This window comes from Dendrobium catenatum, unplaced genomic scaffold, assembly GCF_001605985.2.
Source record: "Dendrobium catenatum unplaced genomic scaffold, ASM160598v2 fragScaff_scaffold_542, whole genome shotgun sequence".
NCBI classification, from domain to species: Eukaryota; Viridiplantae; Streptophyta; class Magnoliopsida; order Asparagales; family Orchidaceae; genus Dendrobium; species Dendrobium catenatum.
Window position 1 is genome coordinate 3,027,074 of NW_021319004.1, and position 21,298 is coordinate 3,048,371.

The window sequence follows — 21,298 nt, forward strand, 5'->3', positions numbered from 1 at the left end:
AACACAACAGGAACATGAGAGGCATTTGGTTGAAGATCAGCCTCAAGAATTAACGATGAACAATTATCCACATCATTAACCATACCCTCACATCCCTCCTGAACAATATTAGTAACATTAATGGCAGAAGAGGCATTAAGATTCATAGGCGAGCTAACCATGAGAGCCAAATCCTTGCCACCACCATCACCAACACCCTGTAAACTAGGCAGACCCAATGGAACCGGGGAATTAATTCCAGTCCTAGAATTATCCATAAGACATTGCAAGTTTAAATCACTAACATTTCCAATTTCACCATTCTCACCCACATTATTCATTTCTCGCTCATTAACATCTACAACATGAATAAGGGCATAACCAGTATTCGGTTGGACATAGACATCAACCTTCTAAGGTTGGGTATTTAGGGTTCAAGGAGATTTAATTATACTAATTTATTTTTGAAAGATGCATATATTAATCGACATAGAAATAAAAATTTTTCATGAAGAGTTGGATAACAAAAAAAAAACATGTTTTATTCATATCATACTTTTATCATAGATAAGAAAAATAAATTTGCATAATAAATTTTTGTACTAAAAAATTTATTCAATTATTTAAATATATCATGTTGTAAAATTAAATGCCACGATATAATTAATAATAATGGAGTTCATTAGGAAATAGAGAAAATGTTTTATCTCTTTTTGACAAATTAGTTCCACTTATTGAGAAGAGTATGCCATTGAAAAGTTTTCATGAAATGATTGAATATTGGTTATCCATTATTTCAAAATTTTAAAAACTGATAAATGATTTACACATTAGAGTGATTGATATGTCACTGGCACCAAGAAAAAGCTAGGTAAGTCATCTAAACATTGATACCAAGGCTCTCCAATTATTCCATGAGAAATTGTTCTGTGTGGACATCAGACTAAAAGAATTGTTCAGTTTTGTCTCTGTGAATAGTAAAAGCGTAATGAATAATCTGAGAGACAAACCGCGTGGTTCTTTCTTATTCATAGAGACAAACCGATGGTTCTTTCTGTCTGGTGTCCAGACAGAATAATTCATCGTATTTCATTGTTCGTAGCTATGCCAAAATGTGGCAAAATAAGGTCGCCACATGAACAGATTAGTTTCACAGCCCTAATCCAAATGATTTTAAGTGCGTGTGGACTTTACATGATGTATTGGATTTTGCTTAAGAGGTTTCGCATTGATTCGAGCTTGTTTAGTTTCCTATTTGATCAATTTCAACAATGTTAAGAGCAAATTCAGCTCATTTTAATTGTTTAGAGATGTGAGCATTATGTTAAGAAAAGTAGAAATAAATCTAAAAAGTTAAAAAAGTATTAAAAATAATTTTTTTAATTAGTTTTAAATGAGAAATTGACTATGAATAGAATACAATAGAGAAAAAGAATTCATGTAACTAATCTCATACAATGGTATAAAAGTTTGTTATTATTATTATAGAGATATGTGTATTATGTTGAGATAACTTATTGATTATATAAATATTTTATGACCTCATAAAAAAATCCATGAGAATACCCCCTTCTTAGTCTAACATAGAATTAACTAATAAAGATTGTTCAAGCATTCAAGGCTCAACTACAGGGTGAAGATTCTTGGGGAAGTTAACATTAGATTCGGTTGATTATATGCATGTGCAAAATTAGAGAGATTATTACGTGTGGAATTCAAATCAGAGAACTATCTAGATTTTGTGAGTGTGCACAGTAAAAGCGTAGTAAAAGCACAGTTACTGTGCACCACTATGTTTTGACTGCTCACACTCACAAAAATTAGATGCAGCTCCGAATCAGAACTCCACACATAATAATATATCATAAAAATGTTACTCTTCCTATCATATTCTTTAAAAAAAAAGGATGATAACTTTTATCTTTCAATATTCATCCAATCAGATGAGCATAGATGAAATTTGAAAGATTTCTTCATTCGGCCTGGAGAAAGCTGACCGAATCAAACCGGAGCCATGCTGAGCCGGACCAGGCTGGCAACCTCTCACCTGCACGACTGCGACACCACACCTTCACCAGTGCGCAGATGTGAAGAAGAACGGATATAAATCGACAACCTAACTCACGATCTTTCTAAAATAGCCTTCCATCATTTACGTCCTTCCTAAGCTCAAAATAGATTTTTTTTTTCTGACATTTAAGCAAATTAAAGCAAACAGAGGCACACATCATATTCTTAAGACTTGGATTTAAGATCTTTTTGTTGGGAGTTTTAGAATATCTACGGAGGTAGAGTTAGTAAGTTTGTTATCTTAGTATTTGTACAAAGTTATAGTAATCACACAAATAAGAGAGGAGTTCAAGAATTATAAGAGACACCAGTTGTTTGCATTGATGCCACTTGCTTGCATTGATGTCATGAGTGAATGATATATGTCATGCTTTGGCAGCTTTATCAACGATAGATGATGAAATTAATAGATGGGTGTTGGTGTAACCAAAAAAATAATAATTAGAAGATTATAAGTCAGAGAATTGTAACCACAGCTTACAGATTTAGATTTTATTATCAGTAATTGCATATAACTATTCTAAAAAATTGATAACTATATTCTAGGATTATATATATATATATATATATATATAATTTTATAAATTTATTGAAATTTAACAATTGTTAAGCGAATTCTCATTTTATAAATTTATCATGCTTTGCTTCTAAGACTGAACATAGACCCTATGTACCTATCATGATAATTATAATTTAGTTTATTTATTCTACTCATTAACTTCATATATTTAATTGCTATCATGATGATACAGTATTACAGTTTATTCATACAACCAATTAAATATATTTTGAATATCTGCCATTGAATCTATCATTTCTCATAAGATATCTTTCTAAATTTAATAAATTCAATTTTAATCATTCGTATACATTGAATGATTTAGGTAGCAAATTGAATCTCTAAGATTATCAAAGAATAATTAATCCATTCAGAAAGGTGAGGGGGTATTATGGTAACACGCGGCCACAGTCCTACCCGGCGGGGCCTTTCCCGGACTTGTAGCTTCAAAGTTACGGGAAGCCGGTGCTTACCTTCCGCCCGGCAATGCCGATATGCTTAGAAAAAACTGGGATGCCACGCCAAGTCAAGCCACCAACTTCCGCGCCCATGAGAAGAAGAAGAAGAAGAAGAAGAACTCTTACGACAGTCTTCAAAGGTAATACTTCGCCATTGCTAACTTTCTTCTTCCTGTCTTTTTGTGTTCATTTGTTCAGTTTTTTGTGAAATTTTTTTCTTTTTGTTCTTGTGTCCTTCGAAGTTCAAATTTTAGCTATTCTCTGCAGTATCTTCCTAGTAACTAATGATTTCTTACTTAACTAATGATTTCTCACCCCCTTCTAGGTTTGCTTCAACTATAAGCCATTTTGGCGTCCTTTAGCTTTTGTTTTAAGTTATTTTACCAATTATCAGATTAATGCAAAACAAATTGTTTTGTTCATTTCTCATTGGTCTTTACCATCTGATTATGGCTTGGGAGTGGTGATTGAAAGAATTTTTATTCATGAAAAGGAAGAAAAATGATTTTCCCCCCTCTTTAAGCATATTGGTAAATCTAGTACAGAGTTGTTCAACCATTTCCTTGGATATTGATATTTCTTTGTTTTATGAACATGCTTTGTCTTCGTATATATAATGGTCTGTTTATACTAATTAATGTGCTTTATAAAGGTGGCTTTCAATTTCTATCTTGGAATCCTATTTGTTTTCTTTTGCATAATCAATAATCGTCCAAAATGGGTTCAATGCATTGTCTTTATTTATTTTACTGACATTCAGTTAGTATATCTACCAAATTTCTATGCTTTCTGCTTTTATTTGAGCAAAGGGTAGCAAAGTGGAAAGAGGGAAAATGGCTTCTCTCACACCAGGAGTACTGATCAAACTTCTCAAGAATGTGAATTCTGATGTGAAGATATGTGGAGAGCATAGATCAATTTTGCTGCAGGTCATCAGCATTGTTCCGGCCATCACCGGCTCAGAGTTCTGGCCAGATCATGGCTTCTTCATTAAGGTTTCAGATTCTTCACACTCCACATATGTTTCCCTATCCAAGGATGACAATGAGCTTATATTAACAAATAAATTGCAACTTGGACAATTCGTTTATGTCAACAAAGTGGCGTCGGGAACTCCGGTTCCTGTTTTAGTTGGGGTTAGGCCACTCCCGGGGCGGAATCCGTGTATAGGGAGCCCCAAGGATCTGATGCAAATGATGGTGCCTTCTGATATTTCTGAGAATTTATTATCACCTCAAAAAGTGAATACCAAGCAGACTGAATCCTCTGAGAGGAATGAAGAAATCCTGAGAAAGAGATTGGTTATTAAGGAGGAGAAAGCAGTGGTGGCTTCTAGGTACTTGCAAGGTATTTTAGGAAGCAATGGGAAGAGTTCAGGTGTTGAAGGTCAAGCTTCAAATGGGAAAGTAAATGTAAGTAGTAATGAGATTGAGCTACCCAAGAAGGTTGGTTCGTCGAAAGGGAAACTGGATCCCAAAAACCAGGTAAAGAAGGCATGAGTAAGCCATTTAAATTAAAGCTTCATAATTTTTATGGAATTCTGTTAAGTTCGATTTGCATTTGTTGAGCTAGTTGTTCTGAAATAGGGTTAAATTCAATTTCCATGTTAAATGGGCTGAACAGTTATCCTCATCCCTACTATTCATTTAGCTTGGAAGGCTTGGATTGAAGCCCTCATTTTCATTCAAACCCACTTTATGTTGATGGCTTTGTTGCCAGCTGCTCTGAGACGACTAGAGGGCTAGGATGGGGTAATTGCAAGGTGTAATTGGAGTTATAATTGCATTGGAATTTGATCATTCTTTCAACATTTATGTTTCCTTCATTGCACAGTTTATTAAATTGCCATGTTTAAATTTTTAGGGTAAAACATCTTTTTTGTATTCTTTTTAGCAAAACTATATATATCTTTTTTGCAAACATCTTATTTTGCATTTTTTCAAAAAATCTTTTTTAGTTTTTTTTTTCAGAAAATCTTTTTTATTTTGAAGAACTAACAAACAAAGAGTTCACTTTGGTTTTTGCTTTTAAGAGATTGAGCTGACCACAAACAAATTACATATGTCAGATAGGTTTGTTGATCAGCCTCTGTTTGAATTTTATTCCCTTCCTAAGGTTATGCATTTGACGGTTTTCTCCTCATCTTATTCAATGTTTTTTGTTATCCATTTGTTGCATTTCTAGCTTAACATCACCGGAGTCAAAGAAACTAGCACTTAAAAGTGCAAATGGCGAAGATATCCTCTTCATAGATTATCACCGTCTTGAAAATCATTTATGCTAATCCTATCATAGATTTTCTTTCAACATGTATTATTAACTAAGACTTCGTTTGGGACAACTTTTTTTCTGCTTCTTAAAACGGCTTTTTAGTTAAAAAACTTTAATTTTTGTACTAAAAAACCGCTTTAAGAAGCAGTAAGAAATTCGTCCCAAACGAAGCCTAAATGTTTGATACCTTGTTCTCAGGATTTGATTTCACCTTTTCTAGCTTCTCTAAGAAAAAAAAATAGAAAAAGGGTTGGTGTGATGTGGGGGTGAAGGACCGGACCGCCCGGTCCATCCCGCATCCGCACCGGCCCACAAGGGGCCGGTTCTCGCCTACTGCAGGCGGAGAAAACGCCCGCCTGGGCGTTCGGCCGAAGGAGAGGGAGGAGGCGGTGTAAGAGGGAGTTTGTTTTGTTTTCCCTAGGGGTAATTAGGGTATTTTGGGGGGGATCATGTGAGGGTTAAAGGGGAGTTAGGGTTTGTTTTGGAGGCATCTTGTTTTGGTGGCTGTTTTAGGTTTTTCTAATCTAGGGCTTGGGAGAAAGCTTCTCTTCTCGAATCGAGAGCATTGTATCCGTGGAAACTTGTAAGTCTTTTGATATTTAAGTAATCGAAGTGTTTGTGAGTGTTTTCATCCAAGAAATCTTCCATTTTTCCACTATTTTTGGTCTGTTTTTCCTGGATTCCGAATTTTGCAACTCAAGTTCCATCAGGGGGTCACCCAAAAAGTATCCATCTCTTGCTCAAACTATTTAACCTACAACCTATCATACATGGCCAAAAGCATTACATAAAGATTTGGTGATTTACTTATACTTTCCTGCCATTGATGATCATGCTTGGTGCTAGAATTACAGGCAGGACCTGCTACTTCCTCTAGTAGCAAGGACGAGGCTAAAAAGAAGCATGTAGTTTCTGGAGGAAGTATGAAAGATGCATCGCCTTCTGTGAAAAATTCATTGCCAAAGCCAGCTCTTCCTATTAAGAAGTTGTTTTGCTCTAACTCCCCGCATACTTCAGGAAGTAGCATTAAAAGAAGGATTATTAATGCAAATCCTTTCGACTTCCTTCCGACCAACCTCATCAAACCTGCAAAGGTATTCATGCTATGTTCTTTCTAAACATTCTTGGCTAAAATGTTAATGTTTTTGTAGCAGTTTTATCATGCATTCATATTTTTCATAATTGAGTGTTACAGGTCTCTCCTATTGCATGTGAGAAAATTCTCATTTTCTTGATATTTCTTTTACTATCCTATAAAATGTTAGGGCTGCGTGGTCAAGCTACAAAACATAAATGCTAATGTGAACATGCATTGCTTGCTCTTCTTGTTTTGAAAATAGAATGGGAAGAACCCGTTGGAATTGGGCACTTTCAAAAAAGTTGAGAGGGAAAATTCGCCACATACTTCAAGACAAGATTGTTTATCTGAATGTGTGTTGATGCTTATATGCTTCAAACAAAGTAGTTTCCGAAATGTAATTTTATTTGGTGGATTTCCTAATTTACAGTCTTAATTTGTGCTTTTCTCACAAAATAATCAAGTTTAATCATCTTAAAGTATGGATTTTCCAATTTGACAGACTTAAGCTGGGCTTGTCTTATAAAATGGTTCATGAAAGAGCATCTTAGAATATGGGATTTAATATTAATATTAGATTGTTCTTATATATCAATTCTCACATATGTTAACTATTTATATAAAAAAAAATTTACACTATTTATTATCATTATATTTTCTCATTATTTGAGATATATTTTTTAATTATATATTATCTTATTGTTATCTTCTCTTGCCTATTCATAAGGGCATATATGTTTGTACAAAGACGACAATCCAGCAAAGATATAATAATTTTTAATTCTCTCTCTCCTTTAACATGATATCAAAGCTATGGTAACACTCCTCAAACTTTCGATCTACATTGGCTTACCCTAAAACTTCCCTCTAACTAAAATCCATCAATACTCCAATGACTTCTCCTTTTATAAGTTCTCATCTCTTTTTTGAATACAATCCTCTCCGATGACTTCCACGAGGGTGGGGAGGATTGATCGTCCACTCGTAGTCCGAGAATTGATCGTCTATGACGTCCACGAGGGTGGGGATGATTCGGTTCAAGTAATCTTCAATGGTGTCGTCAAAACCAAACCCGACGTCGAAGAATGGTGATCGAACGATGTGGATGTCTCCGTAGACGTCGAACACGAATCCGCTATCAACTTCGGGATCCGCCATGCATCATTTGCCGGGAGATGGAGGATCAAGACGGGAGCAAGGAGAAAGGAGGGTGGACGTCGGTGGCCGGCGTGAAGTCTTGGGGGAATCGGCTAGGATGGAAGAGCAATAGGTGCTTGCAGGAAATCTGGAGTAATTTCAAATTCTAGACGTTTGGGGAAAGGATTTATGTTGAAAATTCAAATCAAATCCAAGAGGGGAAGAGGGGCGGTAATGGAGGGGAATTTGGGGCTGATTTAGTGGTGATTAGGAGTTAATTGGGAGAGAGAAAATTCCCATTAATGGGGCTGGCCATAAGGTGAGGGGAGAGAGGTTTAAGAATTAAAAAAGTGGGGCCCAAGGTTTAATAGCTAATTCGTAATCAAATCTGAAATTGTAATTTCAGATTTGATTATATTTTAAGTAACTTTTCAAATTGATATGATATAAGAGGGAAAAGAATTTGAATTTCAAAATAGGCTTTAATCTCCTTAAATGTCTTTCATAAATAGAGGAATACTAATTAGGAAATTAATTTAATCAAGGAGATTTGAAATTCAAACGGAGTTGGATCAAGGGGGAAGCCGGCGGCAAGGTGGGAGGTTGGGGATCAGCGGGCTGGGGCTCACGGTGGCTGCCAGCCGTGGGAGCTGGGGTCGGCAAAGGGGGCCAGCTGCTGGAGGGAGTAATTGGCCGGCGGCCAAAGGCCTGGACGGTCCAATGAGGCTGGCGGCAAGGAGAAATGTAGGGAGGGAAAAACAAAAAGCTTGGCGAAGGATAAAAATTTGGAGAAATCAAGGAATTGCTAACCTCACTTACTTCTTTCTCAAGATCTCACAAAGAGGTCGTAGGAATGTCGGAACTCACACAGAGATCCACAAAACTCCCTTCTCAAGAACTCACGAAGAGAACTAGGAAAATGTAGAACTCACAAAGAGATCGATAAGTAGAAATTTTCATTCAACAACAATCTTCATACATAAGAAAATGGTCACATATATAGGCATCAAAATGACAAGGAAACAAAAGACTAAAATGCCCATTTGGGCTACAATACCGACTAACTACCCATAAGGGCAAAAACAGAAAAACTGAAATAACATGATTAATACATAAAATGCTAATACATAAAATGCATCAAAAGTAAAGACTATCCATCATTGCCATCGATCTCCTGTGTTGCCTCTGATAAATGCGTCGAAACCTCCTGTCGATGTCCCCATCACTAGGCCTCCTCAATTTCTCGCAAGATCTATCTATCCCTTCAATCCACTTACGTTTTCTAGTTGAAACAAGGTTAGTAACTTCTATTCTTATTACATTGACCATTCCGTCAATATTTTATTAATACCTATGATTAAGGATTTTATCCGTGCCTTCTCTAATATGGATTTCATTGTTGATTCTCTATCCGATTCACACCTCTCTCTCTTTTATGAGTCGCATGTGGTTCTCTTGCGACACTTACAACCTTTGGGCAACAAAATATTTTACTATTTTCTCTTATCATTGTTTTCCCCATATTCTAATTGAAAAATTCTGTACCTTGAGTTTGCCGGAGGGTGCTATTATATCAAAATGATCTCATATGCTAACTATTTATGATGGGAATCTAAACCATTCTATTGGAGTGAACCTTTTTTATGCATTTTAATACTCGACACTTACTGATCAAAAATCTCCCAATGTGAGGTGGATTGATGGCTATGTGGGTAGCTTTTATCTGATTTGAAATTGGAAGTGCTTTGTGTAAAATAGTTTTCATAGATATAACTATATTATGCTCAACTTTGGCTTCGTTTGGAACAGCTTTTTATTGCTTTATAAAAACGGTTTTCTAGTACAAAAAATGAAGCTGTATTAAAAAGTAGTAAGAAAGTCATCCCAAACGAAACCTTAGCGATTCAAATATAAGGGATATATTTGATTTTGATCTTGAAATTCTTTCCCTCATGTTACTTTTTTATTAATTTAAAACAGGGAGTGATAAAAAGGAAAAATCTGGCTTTTCTGATAGCAGCTGAGGCTCAAAGAGAAGCAGCTGCAGCTACTGATCTTGTCAAGGGTCTCTGGTCAGTGTTATATTTCCCCGAAATTTTATGCTTACATTATGAACCAACTTGCTAAATAACTCAGCATAGCTTATAATATATGCCAACTGTTGTTTCGTAAGCTGCTTCTGTAGTGTTTTCTGTTATCCTAACAATTTCTCCTCTATTTTCTAGCATATTTGCTGATCTTCGCAAGCCATCTCCACATGAGAATCACCATATTTCTCTAAACAAGTTCTTCACATTATACCAGCTCATTAATATTCCAAACACAATTATCCATAAGGAAAGTCTCTCCTCCCATATCACCGAACCTTCACTTCCAGACAAAGATACTCCGAACAAAAAGACTTCACCACCTGAAAAATCAAGTGCGCTAACTACTTCCAAGCTCTCTAAAGAACTTTGTGAAAATGAAAAGCTAGAATGGGCAACATTTGACGGTTTTAAGGAGATCCAGAGTGTGAGGGCCACCCTCCTGAAAGAATCACAGTCATGGTTTCTTAAGTTCTTAGAAAATGCCCTTGATACTGGATTCCATTCTGATTCCCGTTCAAAGAAAGCTACAAAGGACAGAGTTGCAGGGAATACCAAGGAATCAGAGGACAAGATTGCAGTAACTTTGTCACAGCTGAAACAAGCTAATGATTGGCTTGATCAGCTACTGAGTGAGGGTGGTATTGAAGAGGAAGAAGTACTGTCAACAATCGAAAGGTTGAAGCTAAAGGTGTATTCTTGCTTGCTTGGCCAAGTAGAATCTGCTGCTTCTGCTCTCGAGAACCGAACAAGTTCTATCTGAAGCTTTATTTTCTACTTCAATCTCTGGCTGGGACTGTCATTAACTTGGTGTATTCTAAGGTTTTGTTTGGGATGGCTTTCTTGCTGCTTCTTAAATCAGTTTTTTAGTATAAAATTTTTAATTTTTTAGCTAAAAAACCGTTTTAAAAAGCAGTAAGAAAACCGTTCCAAACGAAGTCTAAGTTCTCTATGTTCAAATAGATGTCTAAAAGAAGCATACTTTATGGCGGTTTGATAATGTAGATGTGTGAAATTATTATGTAAATACTTCAATTCTTTTGTAAAGTTGTTCTTTGGCTTATGATTCAGTATGTTTTTGTAGGCAGACCCCTGTTGTGTTTATTTTCCTCTATTGACACGGATTCTTGGCTTGAGTCAAACCAAGTTCTTTCCCTCAAATGATGTCAAGGCGATGATGAAAAATATTTGGGATAGTTTTCTTACTGCTTTCTAAAACAGCTTTACAGTACAAAATTTTTTGAATTAAAATTTTTTTAATATAAAACTACCAAATAAAACAGTAAGAAAGCTGTCCCAAATAAAATCTAAGGTTCAAATAAAATTTGATCTATGTTGAACTAATTTTAAAAGACTTACAACTACAATAAATGTTGCATTAATATAAAAGCTTATGCCTTGATAAAAAAAATATTTTAGAGGGTATTTTTTCAGATAATAAGGGATAATAAAATAAAATTTTCTATTTATAATGAGCCCAATTAATGCCTAAAACAATTTGCAACGATTACCTAGGATATGTATTTTTATAATAATTACTCATTTAATAAATAAGTATAATGGTTGTTAAATATAATAATTTCTTGGGTCTTATGTGGTTACTTATATTATAAATTATGATTTAAGAAATATTGAAATTTATTATTTGATAAATTAATCATTAATATTTCTTCAAATTTCATAAATTTTTCAAAACTTTTTTTAAAATATAATAAAGTTGTTTTCATATTTAAAATAAATAAAAAGCATTTATAAAACTAATAAATCATAAATCATAAACGTATTATTGGAAAAAACAAATCTACCTCATCAATCAAGATCAATTTATAAAAATAGCTTGTTTTATGTTTAAATTAGCTTAAGGGGCATGTTAACAAAAAAATTTAAAAAGGACTTAGTAGTTGAATTTTATTCATTAATTTTAATTTTATTATTTAACTTATTTTTTAATAAAAATTTTAATAAATAAGTAACATTAAACTTATTTAACTTTCCTAATTAGTTATAATTTAAAAAAAAAAACAAAACACTGTAACATTATAAATTAAAAAAAAAGAGAGAAAAAGTTAAATTGTAATCATTGTTTAAAAAAAATATCTGATTGAATTTTTTTTTTCTTTAGAAAACGTAAACGAGAATTATGTATTCTAGATTTTTTTAAAAATTAAAATCGGTTAATAGAGAACCAGTTTCTATTGAAACAGGTAAACAGAGTACTAGTTTTAATAAAAATCGGATAATAAAGACATGCTCTTTTTATAAATTAGCTTCCAATCAATGCTTACGAGACCAAATCACTTCTTTTTAAAAGAAAATATGTTTTGAAAGTGATAGATTTGGATTATGCTTTGAAGAACTATAGTGGACCTGCTGAAGTAGTAAAATCTACCGTAGCAGTTCGCTTCCCGTCTTCATTCCATCGCCGTCCTCTTAACAGCGGGTATGATTCACTTGAAGCTGCCATTTTCTGCTTCATTCTCGCTTCAGATGATCAGTTCTTTCTCTGTTCTTGTTCTGTTAGGGCATACTATGCTTTGGATTTCTGTATGTACAATTTTGGTGCACGAGTAACTCAGTCTCAACATTCCTAGTCAAAGAACTGAGCTTTTTTTTTGTCCGTCTTTTGATGATAGATTAAATTTTTTTTTTTGGGAGAAATGAGGGCTTAGCCCATGATAGATTAAAATTTAACTGATGAAACCAATGGTTTTAGTGGTGAGCTGGAAGATCCATGTCGGAACTACTGGTTTTGATCAGTTTTGAAATCAAACTGTTTCTTGATAGTCCTGAATGAAGCTCCTTTTTAGCTTTACTTTGTTAGGGATGATTGGAAGTCAATTCTTGAGCCATATTTGATCTGAGTCTGCTAAGGATCGTGCTCGCTCATTATTAATAAAAAATTTCAGTTCTAGCTTTTGGTTAAGCTGTTTTATACGCTGAAGAAACATGCCAATTGTATTGATAGTATACTTGGTTTAAGGGGATTTACTCCTGGAGGGATTTTTTGCCAATTTTATTTCTAATTTTCACCCATGGGTACCAAACTGATCGATAGTTTGTGCAGGAAATATGGAAATCGGTCTAACAAATGTGAGGGAGTTTGAGGAACTTGCAAGGAAAGCCTTGCCAAAGATGTTCTATGATTACTTTAGGGGAGGAGCCGAGGATGAATTCACATTGAGAGAGAATGTTGAGGCATTTCAAAGAATAAGGTAAAACTTTATCTTACCGTCACTCCAATTTTGTTATTGCAAGAGATTTTTTCAATATCTAGTAATTGTCCACAGGTTAAATCCAAGGGTTCTTTTAGATGTGAGTAGTATAAATATGTCAACTTCCTTACTCGGATTCAAATTATCTTCTCCCATACTTGTTGCGCCTACCGGCGGGCATAAGCTTGCACATCCTGAAGGTCTTGATCTATGATCTATATGAAAATATATCATACAATGTGTGTCTTATTCATGCTGTTTTTTTCTTTTCAAAATCAGGAGAGGCGGCGACGGCTAGAGCTGCTGCAGCTTGCAATACGATAATGGTAAGTTTCAGCTCTTTAAGATATTATTTTCAGGTGCTGTTATTTTTATCTAATTTCACAATTGTTCAGGTGCTATCATTTTCATCTAACTGCACCATCGAGGAGGTTGCTTCCAGCTGCAACGCTATTCGTTTCTTTCAGCTATATGTATGCAGTATTTCACGACACCCTTCTGATTATGCACTTTATTAATGTTCCAAGCTTTTTTTTTCGCTCTTTCATTTGCTAGCCTTTTGTTTTCAATTTTTATAGGTATATAAGAGAAGAGATGTTTCAGCAAAGCTTGTACAAAGAGCCGAGAGCTGCGGATTCAAAGCTATTGTTGTGACTGTAGATACTCCGAGAATAGGACGGAGGGAAGCAGACATTAAAAATAAGTGAGCTAAACTTAAGCTTTAATTTGATCCTTAGAGTGTGCTACTGTAATTTCTGTTATGTGAGTTCTATGTAAGAGACACTTTTTTCTCTAAAAAAAGGGATCCTGCCTACTGATATGATCTATTTAACTAGTATTCTAAGGGAAGATACTTGAAAAAGCAGTAGCCATCCACATTAACTACATGTGATTACCTTATGAAGTAAGTTTAGGCCTACACATTATTCTGTTGGGTAGATAAGAAGCTAGTTTGAGGAGCTTCAAATAGGGTCAGAACTTGATTTTTGTTGAGTAGAGATTTGCCATGATGTTAGAAGGCCTTCATATTTTCTCCATGTAGGTAATAGAGATAGAAACTTGGGTGGTGACAATTGGGCGAGGAAACATCAAGGAAATTAAGATTTAGTTAACTTTTCTTTAAATAAAATGACTAATATACTTCTCAATTTATCGAAGGTGGATGGCAGAATATATTGTAGAATATTTTCATGTTCACCTATAAAATATATTAACAGATATCCTATTATTGACTAAAACAAAGAACAAATATTTCTAGATAATCCAAATAAATGGAAAGTCTTAACAAATCTTAAACAACCATATCCTCATGCTATGATAAGCCATCCTTTATATTTCTAGAGAAAATGTTGGGTAGCTGGCCTCTGCCTCCCATCCATTCATTGTAGTTTGAAAATATATCAGTTTCCCGCTTTGTGAGCTTGTTGACGTTGTTGGTTATTCCTTGTAGTTGAGTTCTTAGGTTGCTTTCCATCCAAATATTCAAAGTAAGATGATTTGGTGTATGATTTTTAGAGATTATTTAATTCTAATTAGTAAAATCCCCTAAAACAAGTAATAAGAACAATTGAGGAAATTTTAAAAGATAAAGAACTTAGAAATAGTATAATAAATACTAAGTATATAATATAATTTAGGTTGTGTGATGTTAATTTGTATCATTCAATATTATAGAATATAAGGTGATACATACGTGTGATATATTTAAATATCTTTGAGTATATCATGAATAACTATCTTGGGAGTTTTGTATGTTAAGAGAATATCATGGAGGCTTAAAGATATGTTTTATAAAACAACAATTAGGGGCTTGAATCACATTTTATTAAACTGCAACTAGGGGGTTGAAGATATGTTTTATAAAATTGCTATTAGGGACAACGATAATGATGATGATCATTGTTGGGATCTCAATTTTATGGAACCTTGGAGCATACTATGCATATTATTGAGGTTGATGGGGAATGCCAAAAGTATTTGTGCCTTGAATCATAATGTATGTTACAAATTATCCTATTTAGGGTTTCTCATATAATTACCCAAACTTCTATCTTTCTTCCCTAACTTTATAAAGCACTCGCCTATATTTCTAGTTTCTGCAAATACCCACCTCTAGCTTCTAATCTAAGGTTCCCTTGTCATGCTAAGACACATGGAATAGGTATAGCATTTCTCCTTTCTCTAAGCACTATCCCAATGACTTCCATACAAAGGGCTCCTTCATTCATTCATTATTATTATTATTATTACTATTTTATGAAATATTAGAAACTGCTAATTGTGAAGCTTATGTTCTTACTTTATGCAGGATGGAAGCGCCCAAGATATCGAACCTTGAGGGTCTATTGTCGGTTGATGCTAATGCTGTGAGTGTAAAAACATCTTTTTCGATTTACATGAAAAGCTCTGATATGGCAAATGAAGTTAATGCATATTAATTCATTCTTGGCTATGCGGCATGTCAGTGACCTGACTTACCTGAGGGCATGTCTGATAAACTTTATTTTTGAAAGAAACAACTTGTAACTTGATACTTCTTAGCAGTCATGGGTCAGTACTTGGAAAGACTTCTTTGTGTTTAGTTGTGGAAGGATACCTGCTGATTCCCACAATAGAGCAATTGAGAATTTGCGATCAATCCTAGCTTGGAAAATAAATGAAAGTCCAGTTTCAGTTATTGAGAGGGATGGGGTTTAAAGGATGACGATTTGAGGGTGTGATTTACCATAGAAGTAATGGCCTTTGAGCAGATTTCTCTCTCTAGCAGTTACTGTTTCAAGCTGACGTGATCAAAACATCTTAACTTGGCCTGTTGGTTGAGATCTTAGGCGACCAACTAAGAGGTATTGAGTTCGAGTCTTTGTGTATGCGATGTGTGTGTCAGTTTGCCTTAATTGACCTAAATGTCCCAAAAAAAAAAAAAAAGCTTAAGTGATCAAAGGTCTCACCTCCTAAATGATCAATCCGCACCCCTCTAAACCTTCCTTTTTTTCTGATTTCACTTTTTGTCAAACTGCAGACTTCCCACATCATCAACCTTTATAAAAAAAAGGAATAAATAGTGTACAAGGCTTCTGTCATAGTGTCTGGTAAGAATTTGTGCAGCCTTGTCCTCTGAAAGCAGGGACAATAGTTTCAGCTTTGAACCACCAAACCTATTATAATGTAGATATATAGAAATATATTTTATTGTTTTGATAAAAGAAGATGATGTCGTAGCAAGTAAGCCCTTGTTTCTTTGACAAAAAATCCCTTATTGTATAAAGATATATGAACCGAGTTATTGATAGGAAATACTCGAGTTCACAAATAATCCAAGAGGAACTGCTTGAGTTCGCAAGAAAACCTATCAATAATTGGTGAAAACTGCGAGAAATCTGCTGATTTCAGAGAGAAATCAGCAATATGATGCAGATTTTTCAGGAAATTGGAGAGTAAAACCAAGGAAAATAACTTGTATTCAACCACGAACAAGAACAACAAAACAAGATATAAGTTTTTTCAATTCGAGAGGAAGAAACAACTCTTCAAATTTCTAGCAAAGCCTATTGCCTAAAAGAACCAAACCCTAGATCTCAAAAGTCAGTCAATCTCAAGATGAAGCCCTAACCCTCTTCAAAAGAGCTAATTAAAGACAAAGGGCAATTACAAATTTCCTAAACAGCCCCCCTAATTCAAAATCTCTTCCCTCCCAAGCAATTTTAATTAGCATGTGGGTCCCCTAGCATCAGCCAACCCCTCCCTTTCTCCCTTCCCAGGTTCCGCCCAGCACTTGGGCCGCCTAATGTAGGTTAAAACCGGTCTACTAGGGACCGGTTCAACCGGCCCAGGAGGGGCCGGCCTAACAGTTACCTGCTCAATTCAATTATAGATCATTATCTGCATTACTCAATTTTCCTCTATTTGATTTTTTTCTTGAATGCAGGATGGCGGTTCTAATCTTGAGGCATTCGCAAATGAAACTCTTGATCCTTCTCTGAGCTGGAAGGTATGGATTAACTGATTAAGAAACTCTCTTTTATTATTCTACCATATTTGAGAATATTAAAAGTTTGGAAATGATCAGGCCCTGCACAGCAAGCCTCCCACGCGAGTATGGCGATGTTACTCAGATGCATATGCTGTGCTTGGAGCCCATGTGGCTACCCACATCGTGCATGCCTATGAGCACTTGCCACATTCGCAGGGGCTCAGTACTTTACTGTAAACTTCATGGCTCAAAATCAACTGCATAATGCAACTATTTGTACTTATTCATTAAAGGTTTAGCTTTTGACTTTTTTAATGATGTATTTTGATAAATTTTATGTAGACTTAGGTTTATATAAATATATTTGATTTATTATATGAAAGAATATAGATGTAGATGATGTTATAATTTCTGAAGTTAAAACTAAAGTAGTTAAAATTGAAAATAGCTTTAGAAGTACTGTGGAGGTTAAAAGGTAAATTTAATAAAATGACAATTAAACCAACAATAAAGCCGATATCTATAAATATTGCTCGAGTCCTGTTATCTTTCAGAGCTGAATAAAGAATGGATTATTTTTACATTCTCTTCCGGGGATTCTTCCCTCATAGGCTTTCTTTCCACTTTATTGTTCCCTACCCAATGTTTTCTGTCCTGTTGAGACGTTTATTCGCCAAATCTCTTAACCCCTTCTCTCTCTCTCTCTCTCTCTCTCTCTCTCTCTCTCTCTCTCTCTCTCTCTTTTCCACTGCCCTGCTAATTATTGCCAGTTGCCCTTCTTTTGTTTTCTCTTTCTTATGTTGAAATAGATCTTCAAGTGTAATGCATTTCTGAGTCCTTTTTGTTTTACTCAATTCTGTTATAGCTTTCCTTTTTAAGCAGCTAATTGCTGATAGGGTTTTGTGTTTGCTGCCTTTTTGTTGTGCTACCAGACTTTTTTACTTACTGTAATTCTTCTTTCATTTTTGAATGAATTGGGCTGACCCCTAATTTTCCCAAAAAATAAAATAGATAAGAAACAAAAAGGAAAACAATAGCTTGAAATTTCTCTGTTAAGTAAATTTGACATCCTCTGAACAAATCTATTTTTAGGATGGTCAAAGCTGTTAAACTGTTGTTCTTTCTTCAAATTCGAAATTATTTCCCATTTCGATACTTCTCTGCTGACAGGACATTGGATGGGTCAAATCTATTACAAAATTGCCAATCCTGATTAAGGGTGTTCTTACTGCAGAAGATGGTAAATTTTATTTGTACATGGTTCTTTTATTCTTTTATTCCTAGAAACACAAGGAACAAATCTTATTCATTTAATAAAGTGAATGTGAACAGCTAGAAAGGCTGTAGAAGTGGGAGTCTCTGGAATAGTTGTATCAAATCATGGCGGTCGTCAGCTTGATTATGTGCCGGCCTCAATATCTGTCCTGGAAGAGGTAGTGTTTCCCTTTCATGTGACTGAAATATTATCCATTTCAAAATTTAAAAAAACTATTTTTATCCTCTGTTGTTAGCCAATAGTCATCTACATGAAGTGAATAGCTAATAATATTATTTATTTTGACTAATGAATTATCTCTCTCTGATCAATAGGTAGTTCAAGCTGTTTCTGGTGCAGTTCCTGTCCTAGTTGATGGCGGCGTCCGACGCGGATCAGATATATTCAAAGCTATAGCCCTCGGCGCAAAAGCTGTAATGGTATGCTTCATTTTTTCTAATCAAATTTTGTTATCGTGGATGGCCCTAATGATCGTTAGATAATAGTGCATTTGATCTATTTTTACAAAAATAAAGTTATAGATGAGGAAATAATTTATGGAGTTAAATTAGGAGGGTTAAAATAGAGAATTGCCTCAAGTGTATCATGTGACAAGAAAATATTTTTTACTTCATTGTCAATTTTGTAGAACTATAATTAATTGGTTAGGTTTTATTGATTTTATTGTTGGGTAAACAAGAAGCAATTGCCAATTAAGTTGACTAGAACAAACAAGAAATTATTAATATGATTGTGTGGTAACTTTAGGAAGGGTTGAGTAGAACTTCTTGAAAATAAAATGGTAGAAATAAGATTGTGAATTGGGCATGTACAATGGAGGAAATAAGATGCCCCAAAGTAATAGGACAAAATGTTTGTGTCTGAAGTATCATTGCTAGAAAATGTATGAAGCCAACTATGTGAACTTCTGAGTTAAATGTAGCACTAAATAAGAGTAAATGGATAAGAAAGGATTAATAAAGTTAACTCCAAAATTAATTAGGATAAGGCTAATGATACTTCAATGATCAGAAACAAAACTAATTTTCTAGCCTTCAATCTTTGAAAAGCTACTCAATAGTGAAGTTACTTGACAATGATGCTTCGTTGTGGTTTGATATATGACAATTTTCATTATTATTATTATTATTTTCCGGCCGAAGAACTTGCTATGCTTCTATGTGCTTTTGACTAATTTCTACTTCTTTTAACAGGTTGGGAGGCCAATTATCTATGGATTGGCTGCCAAGGGAGAGCTGGGGGTAAGAAATGTCATTGGGATACTAAAAAATGAGCTGGAGCATACTATGGCACTTGCAGGATGCCCCACTGTGCAAGACATCACTAGAAGCCATGTCCAAACCCCAGCTGATAGGCTAAGATCTTTAATATAATGAACCATCCCTTTAAGTTTTTATGAGAAGTGCTAGGAAAGGGAATTCTGTGTACTTCCTTTGATCATCCTTGAATAATTAGCCATCCGTTGTTGCTGTGATGGAGGAGGACAAATACTCTGTGATACTATGAGTCCGAATTGGTTCCAATAGTATAGAGCATCGATAGATTTTTTGTTTGGAGCATGTGATGTGAAGTATAGAACATATCTGCATCTATTTGATATAAAATATAGAATTTATGTCCTCCCATTTGTTTTGTAGGCTCTATTTCTCCTCTAAAAATTGAGTTAAAATCTGATTTTTATAACGTTCCCGGTCCTCTATTAGTATCAACCTGAGCTAGGATGACGGGGACATCAGATCGTGGAAGGTCTATCAGAGACGTGGCCGTCGATCTACGGCCACGATTGAGTCATTGTATTTTTGAGTTGTTTTATGTATTCTCTTATTTATGATGTCATATTGTATTTGCTTTATTAGTTTGCTTTATTAGTTTCCCGTTATAACCTTTTATTAAGGGAGGTCTTATGTAAGCCCTAGGGGTATTGTCGTCCTTTTAATTTTTTTTAGTATTTGTACGAGGTTATTTATAGCCCTAGTGTTCTTCTGTTGAAGCTAATGAATGAATGATTGATTGCAAATTTTTCTTATCTTTGTTTGAGTTCTCTTGAGAGTTTGAGAGTTTGGAGTGAGACCCCTAGAAGAGGGAGAATTGCGCATCACCCACCAACCTTAACGAGTCGGGTTCATGGTTTTATTATCTATCTTTTTTCTTTTCCCCCTCCACCACCGCCGGCTCCACCTTCCCCTCACCCTCCCACGGCCCAAAGCTCCACCCGACGCTTGAACCTCCGGCCCCTTCTTCCCACCGTCCACACCTCCTTCCCCTCGACACCCCACCACCACCACAACTGCTGGCCCACCCTCTTCACCAAGCCACCGGCCCCCCACCCCTCTTCCCCTCTTTGAATTATTTCCTAAATCCCCACTTTCCTAATTTATCCCAATCAATTTTTTTTAAAGAATTTGAATAGGAAATAATTCAAATTTAATTCCCTAATCTTTCCTAATGCCTTGATCTTATTTTTGGAAAGAAGCTTAATTAAATCAATTAATTCAAATCTGCATTAATTGATTAAATCCTTTCCTATTCCATTAATCTTATTTCGGGAAAGGTTCTTTAATTAAATCAATTAATTTAAATCGGAATTGATTGATTAATTATTTCCTTAACCTAAGATACATCGCATCTAGTCACATGCACCCCTCCCTCTCTTACTTAATTATTTCCAAAGTTGGGACTTGATTAGAGGAATTCAAAGTTCAATTTCCCTCCAACTTATCTCTTGAAAATCTGAACTAAAGTAGACCACTATCCTCTTACCTTGGCTGACAACTCCATCGTCCATCCTCTTGCTTGATTTTGGAGAGTCACTTCTCAAAGGGAAACCAACAAGGATAAGCAAAGAGCACTTTCGTCCATAACTCGACGCAACAAGATCGATGCATGGCCGATCCAGATCTTAATTACGACCTCTCCTACAACGAATAAGGATTTGTTTGCATTCTTCACTCGACCTTCTTCGACGTCAACCCGTGCATCGACTACACCGTAGAAGAGTATGTATAACGCATCCTTGACACCTTGGTTGAGGCTATTGAAAAGCAACTTGGCACCGTACAGTGGAGGATTACATCCGAGCCTTGACGAAGGTTTTCCAATATTTCTCTTCTTGTATTTCCTTCGTCTAATCCTCTTTCTTGTGATTAGATTTTAGTTATGAAGATCATATTCGCCTAATTCTGCTAAGCTTAATAAACGCAG

At 35.1% G+C, this 21,298-nt stretch overlaps 2 protein-coding genes across 4 annotated transcripts; both read left to right on the forward strand.

Moving 5' to 3' along the window:
• Nucleotides 1-3,071: 3,071 nt before the first annotated feature.
• Nucleotides 3,072-10,702, forward strand: LOC110108382. Of its 2 annotated transcripts, XM_020839013.2 has the most exons (5): nt 3,072-3,206; nt 3,876-4,550; nt 6,192-6,431; nt 9,533-9,624; nt 9,778-10,702. In XM_020839013.2, exons 2-5 carry the CDS (start codon nt 3,900-3,902, stop codon nt 10,400-10,402), a joined length of 1,608 nt encoding a protein of 535 aa, XP_020694672.1. In that variant the 5' UTR covers nt 3,072-3,206; nt 3,876-3,899; the 3' UTR covers nt 10,403-10,702. The 2 variants fall into 2 exon arrangements, with proteins under 2 accessions (XP_020694672.1, XP_020694678.1); XM_020839019.2 differs by lacking the exon at nt 3,072-3,206 and having other exon boundaries at nt 3,300-4,550.
• A 1,221-nt stretch (nt 10,703-11,923) lies between these two features.
• On the forward strand, nt 11,924-19,722 carry LOC110108141 (peroxisomal (S)-2-hydroxy-acid oxidase GLO4). 2 transcript variants are annotated; one of them, XM_020838657.2, is made up of 12 exons: nt 11,924-12,079; nt 12,704-12,851; nt 12,927-13,051; nt 13,131-13,177; nt 13,247-13,324; nt 13,430-13,554; nt 15,160-15,217; nt 16,777-16,839; nt 17,992-18,061; nt 18,154-18,254; nt 18,412-18,516; nt 19,291-19,722. In XM_020838657.2, exons 2-12 carry the CDS (start codon nt 12,709-12,711, stop codon nt 19,468-19,470), a joined length of 1,095 nt encoding a protein of 364 aa, XP_020694316.1. In that variant the 5' UTR covers nt 11,924-12,079; nt 12,704-12,708; the 3' UTR covers nt 19,471-19,722. The 2 variants fall into 2 exon arrangements, with proteins under 2 accessions (XP_020694316.1, XP_020694321.1); XM_020838662.2 differs by having other exon boundaries at nt 12,077-12,183.
• Nucleotides 19,723-21,298: the final 1,576 nt, after the last annotated feature.

What these genes read in the sequence shown, in the direction of transcription:
- LOC110108382 (XM_020839013.2), top strand. Translation starts at nt 3,900, where the DNA reads ATGGCTTCTCTCACACCAGGAGTACTGATCAAACTTCTCAAGAATGTG. An exon ending in AACTGGATCCCAAAAACCAG is followed by an intron (nt 4,551 to 6,191) that starts GTAAAGAAGGCA and finishes CTAGAATTACAG; the next exon opens with GCAGGACCTGCTACTTCCTC. An exon ending in ACCTCATCAAACCTGCAAAG is followed by an intron (nt 6,432 to 9,532) that starts GTATTCATGCTA and finishes AATTTAAAACAG; the next exon opens with GGAGTGATAAAAAGGAAAAA.
- LOC110108141 (XM_020838657.2), top strand. Translation starts at nt 12,709, where the DNA reads ATGGAAATCGGTCTAACAAATGTGAGGGAGTTTGAGGAACTTGCAAGG. An exon ending in TTCGTTTCTTTCAGCTATAT is followed by an intron (nt 13,325 to 13,429) that starts GTATGCAGTATT and finishes CAATTTTTATAG; the next exon opens with GTATATAAGAGAAGAGATGT. An exon ending in TCGGCGCAAAAGCTGTAATG is followed by an intron (nt 18,517 to 19,290) that starts GTATGCTTCATT and finishes TTCTTTTAACAG; the next exon opens with GTTGGGAGGCCAATTATCTA.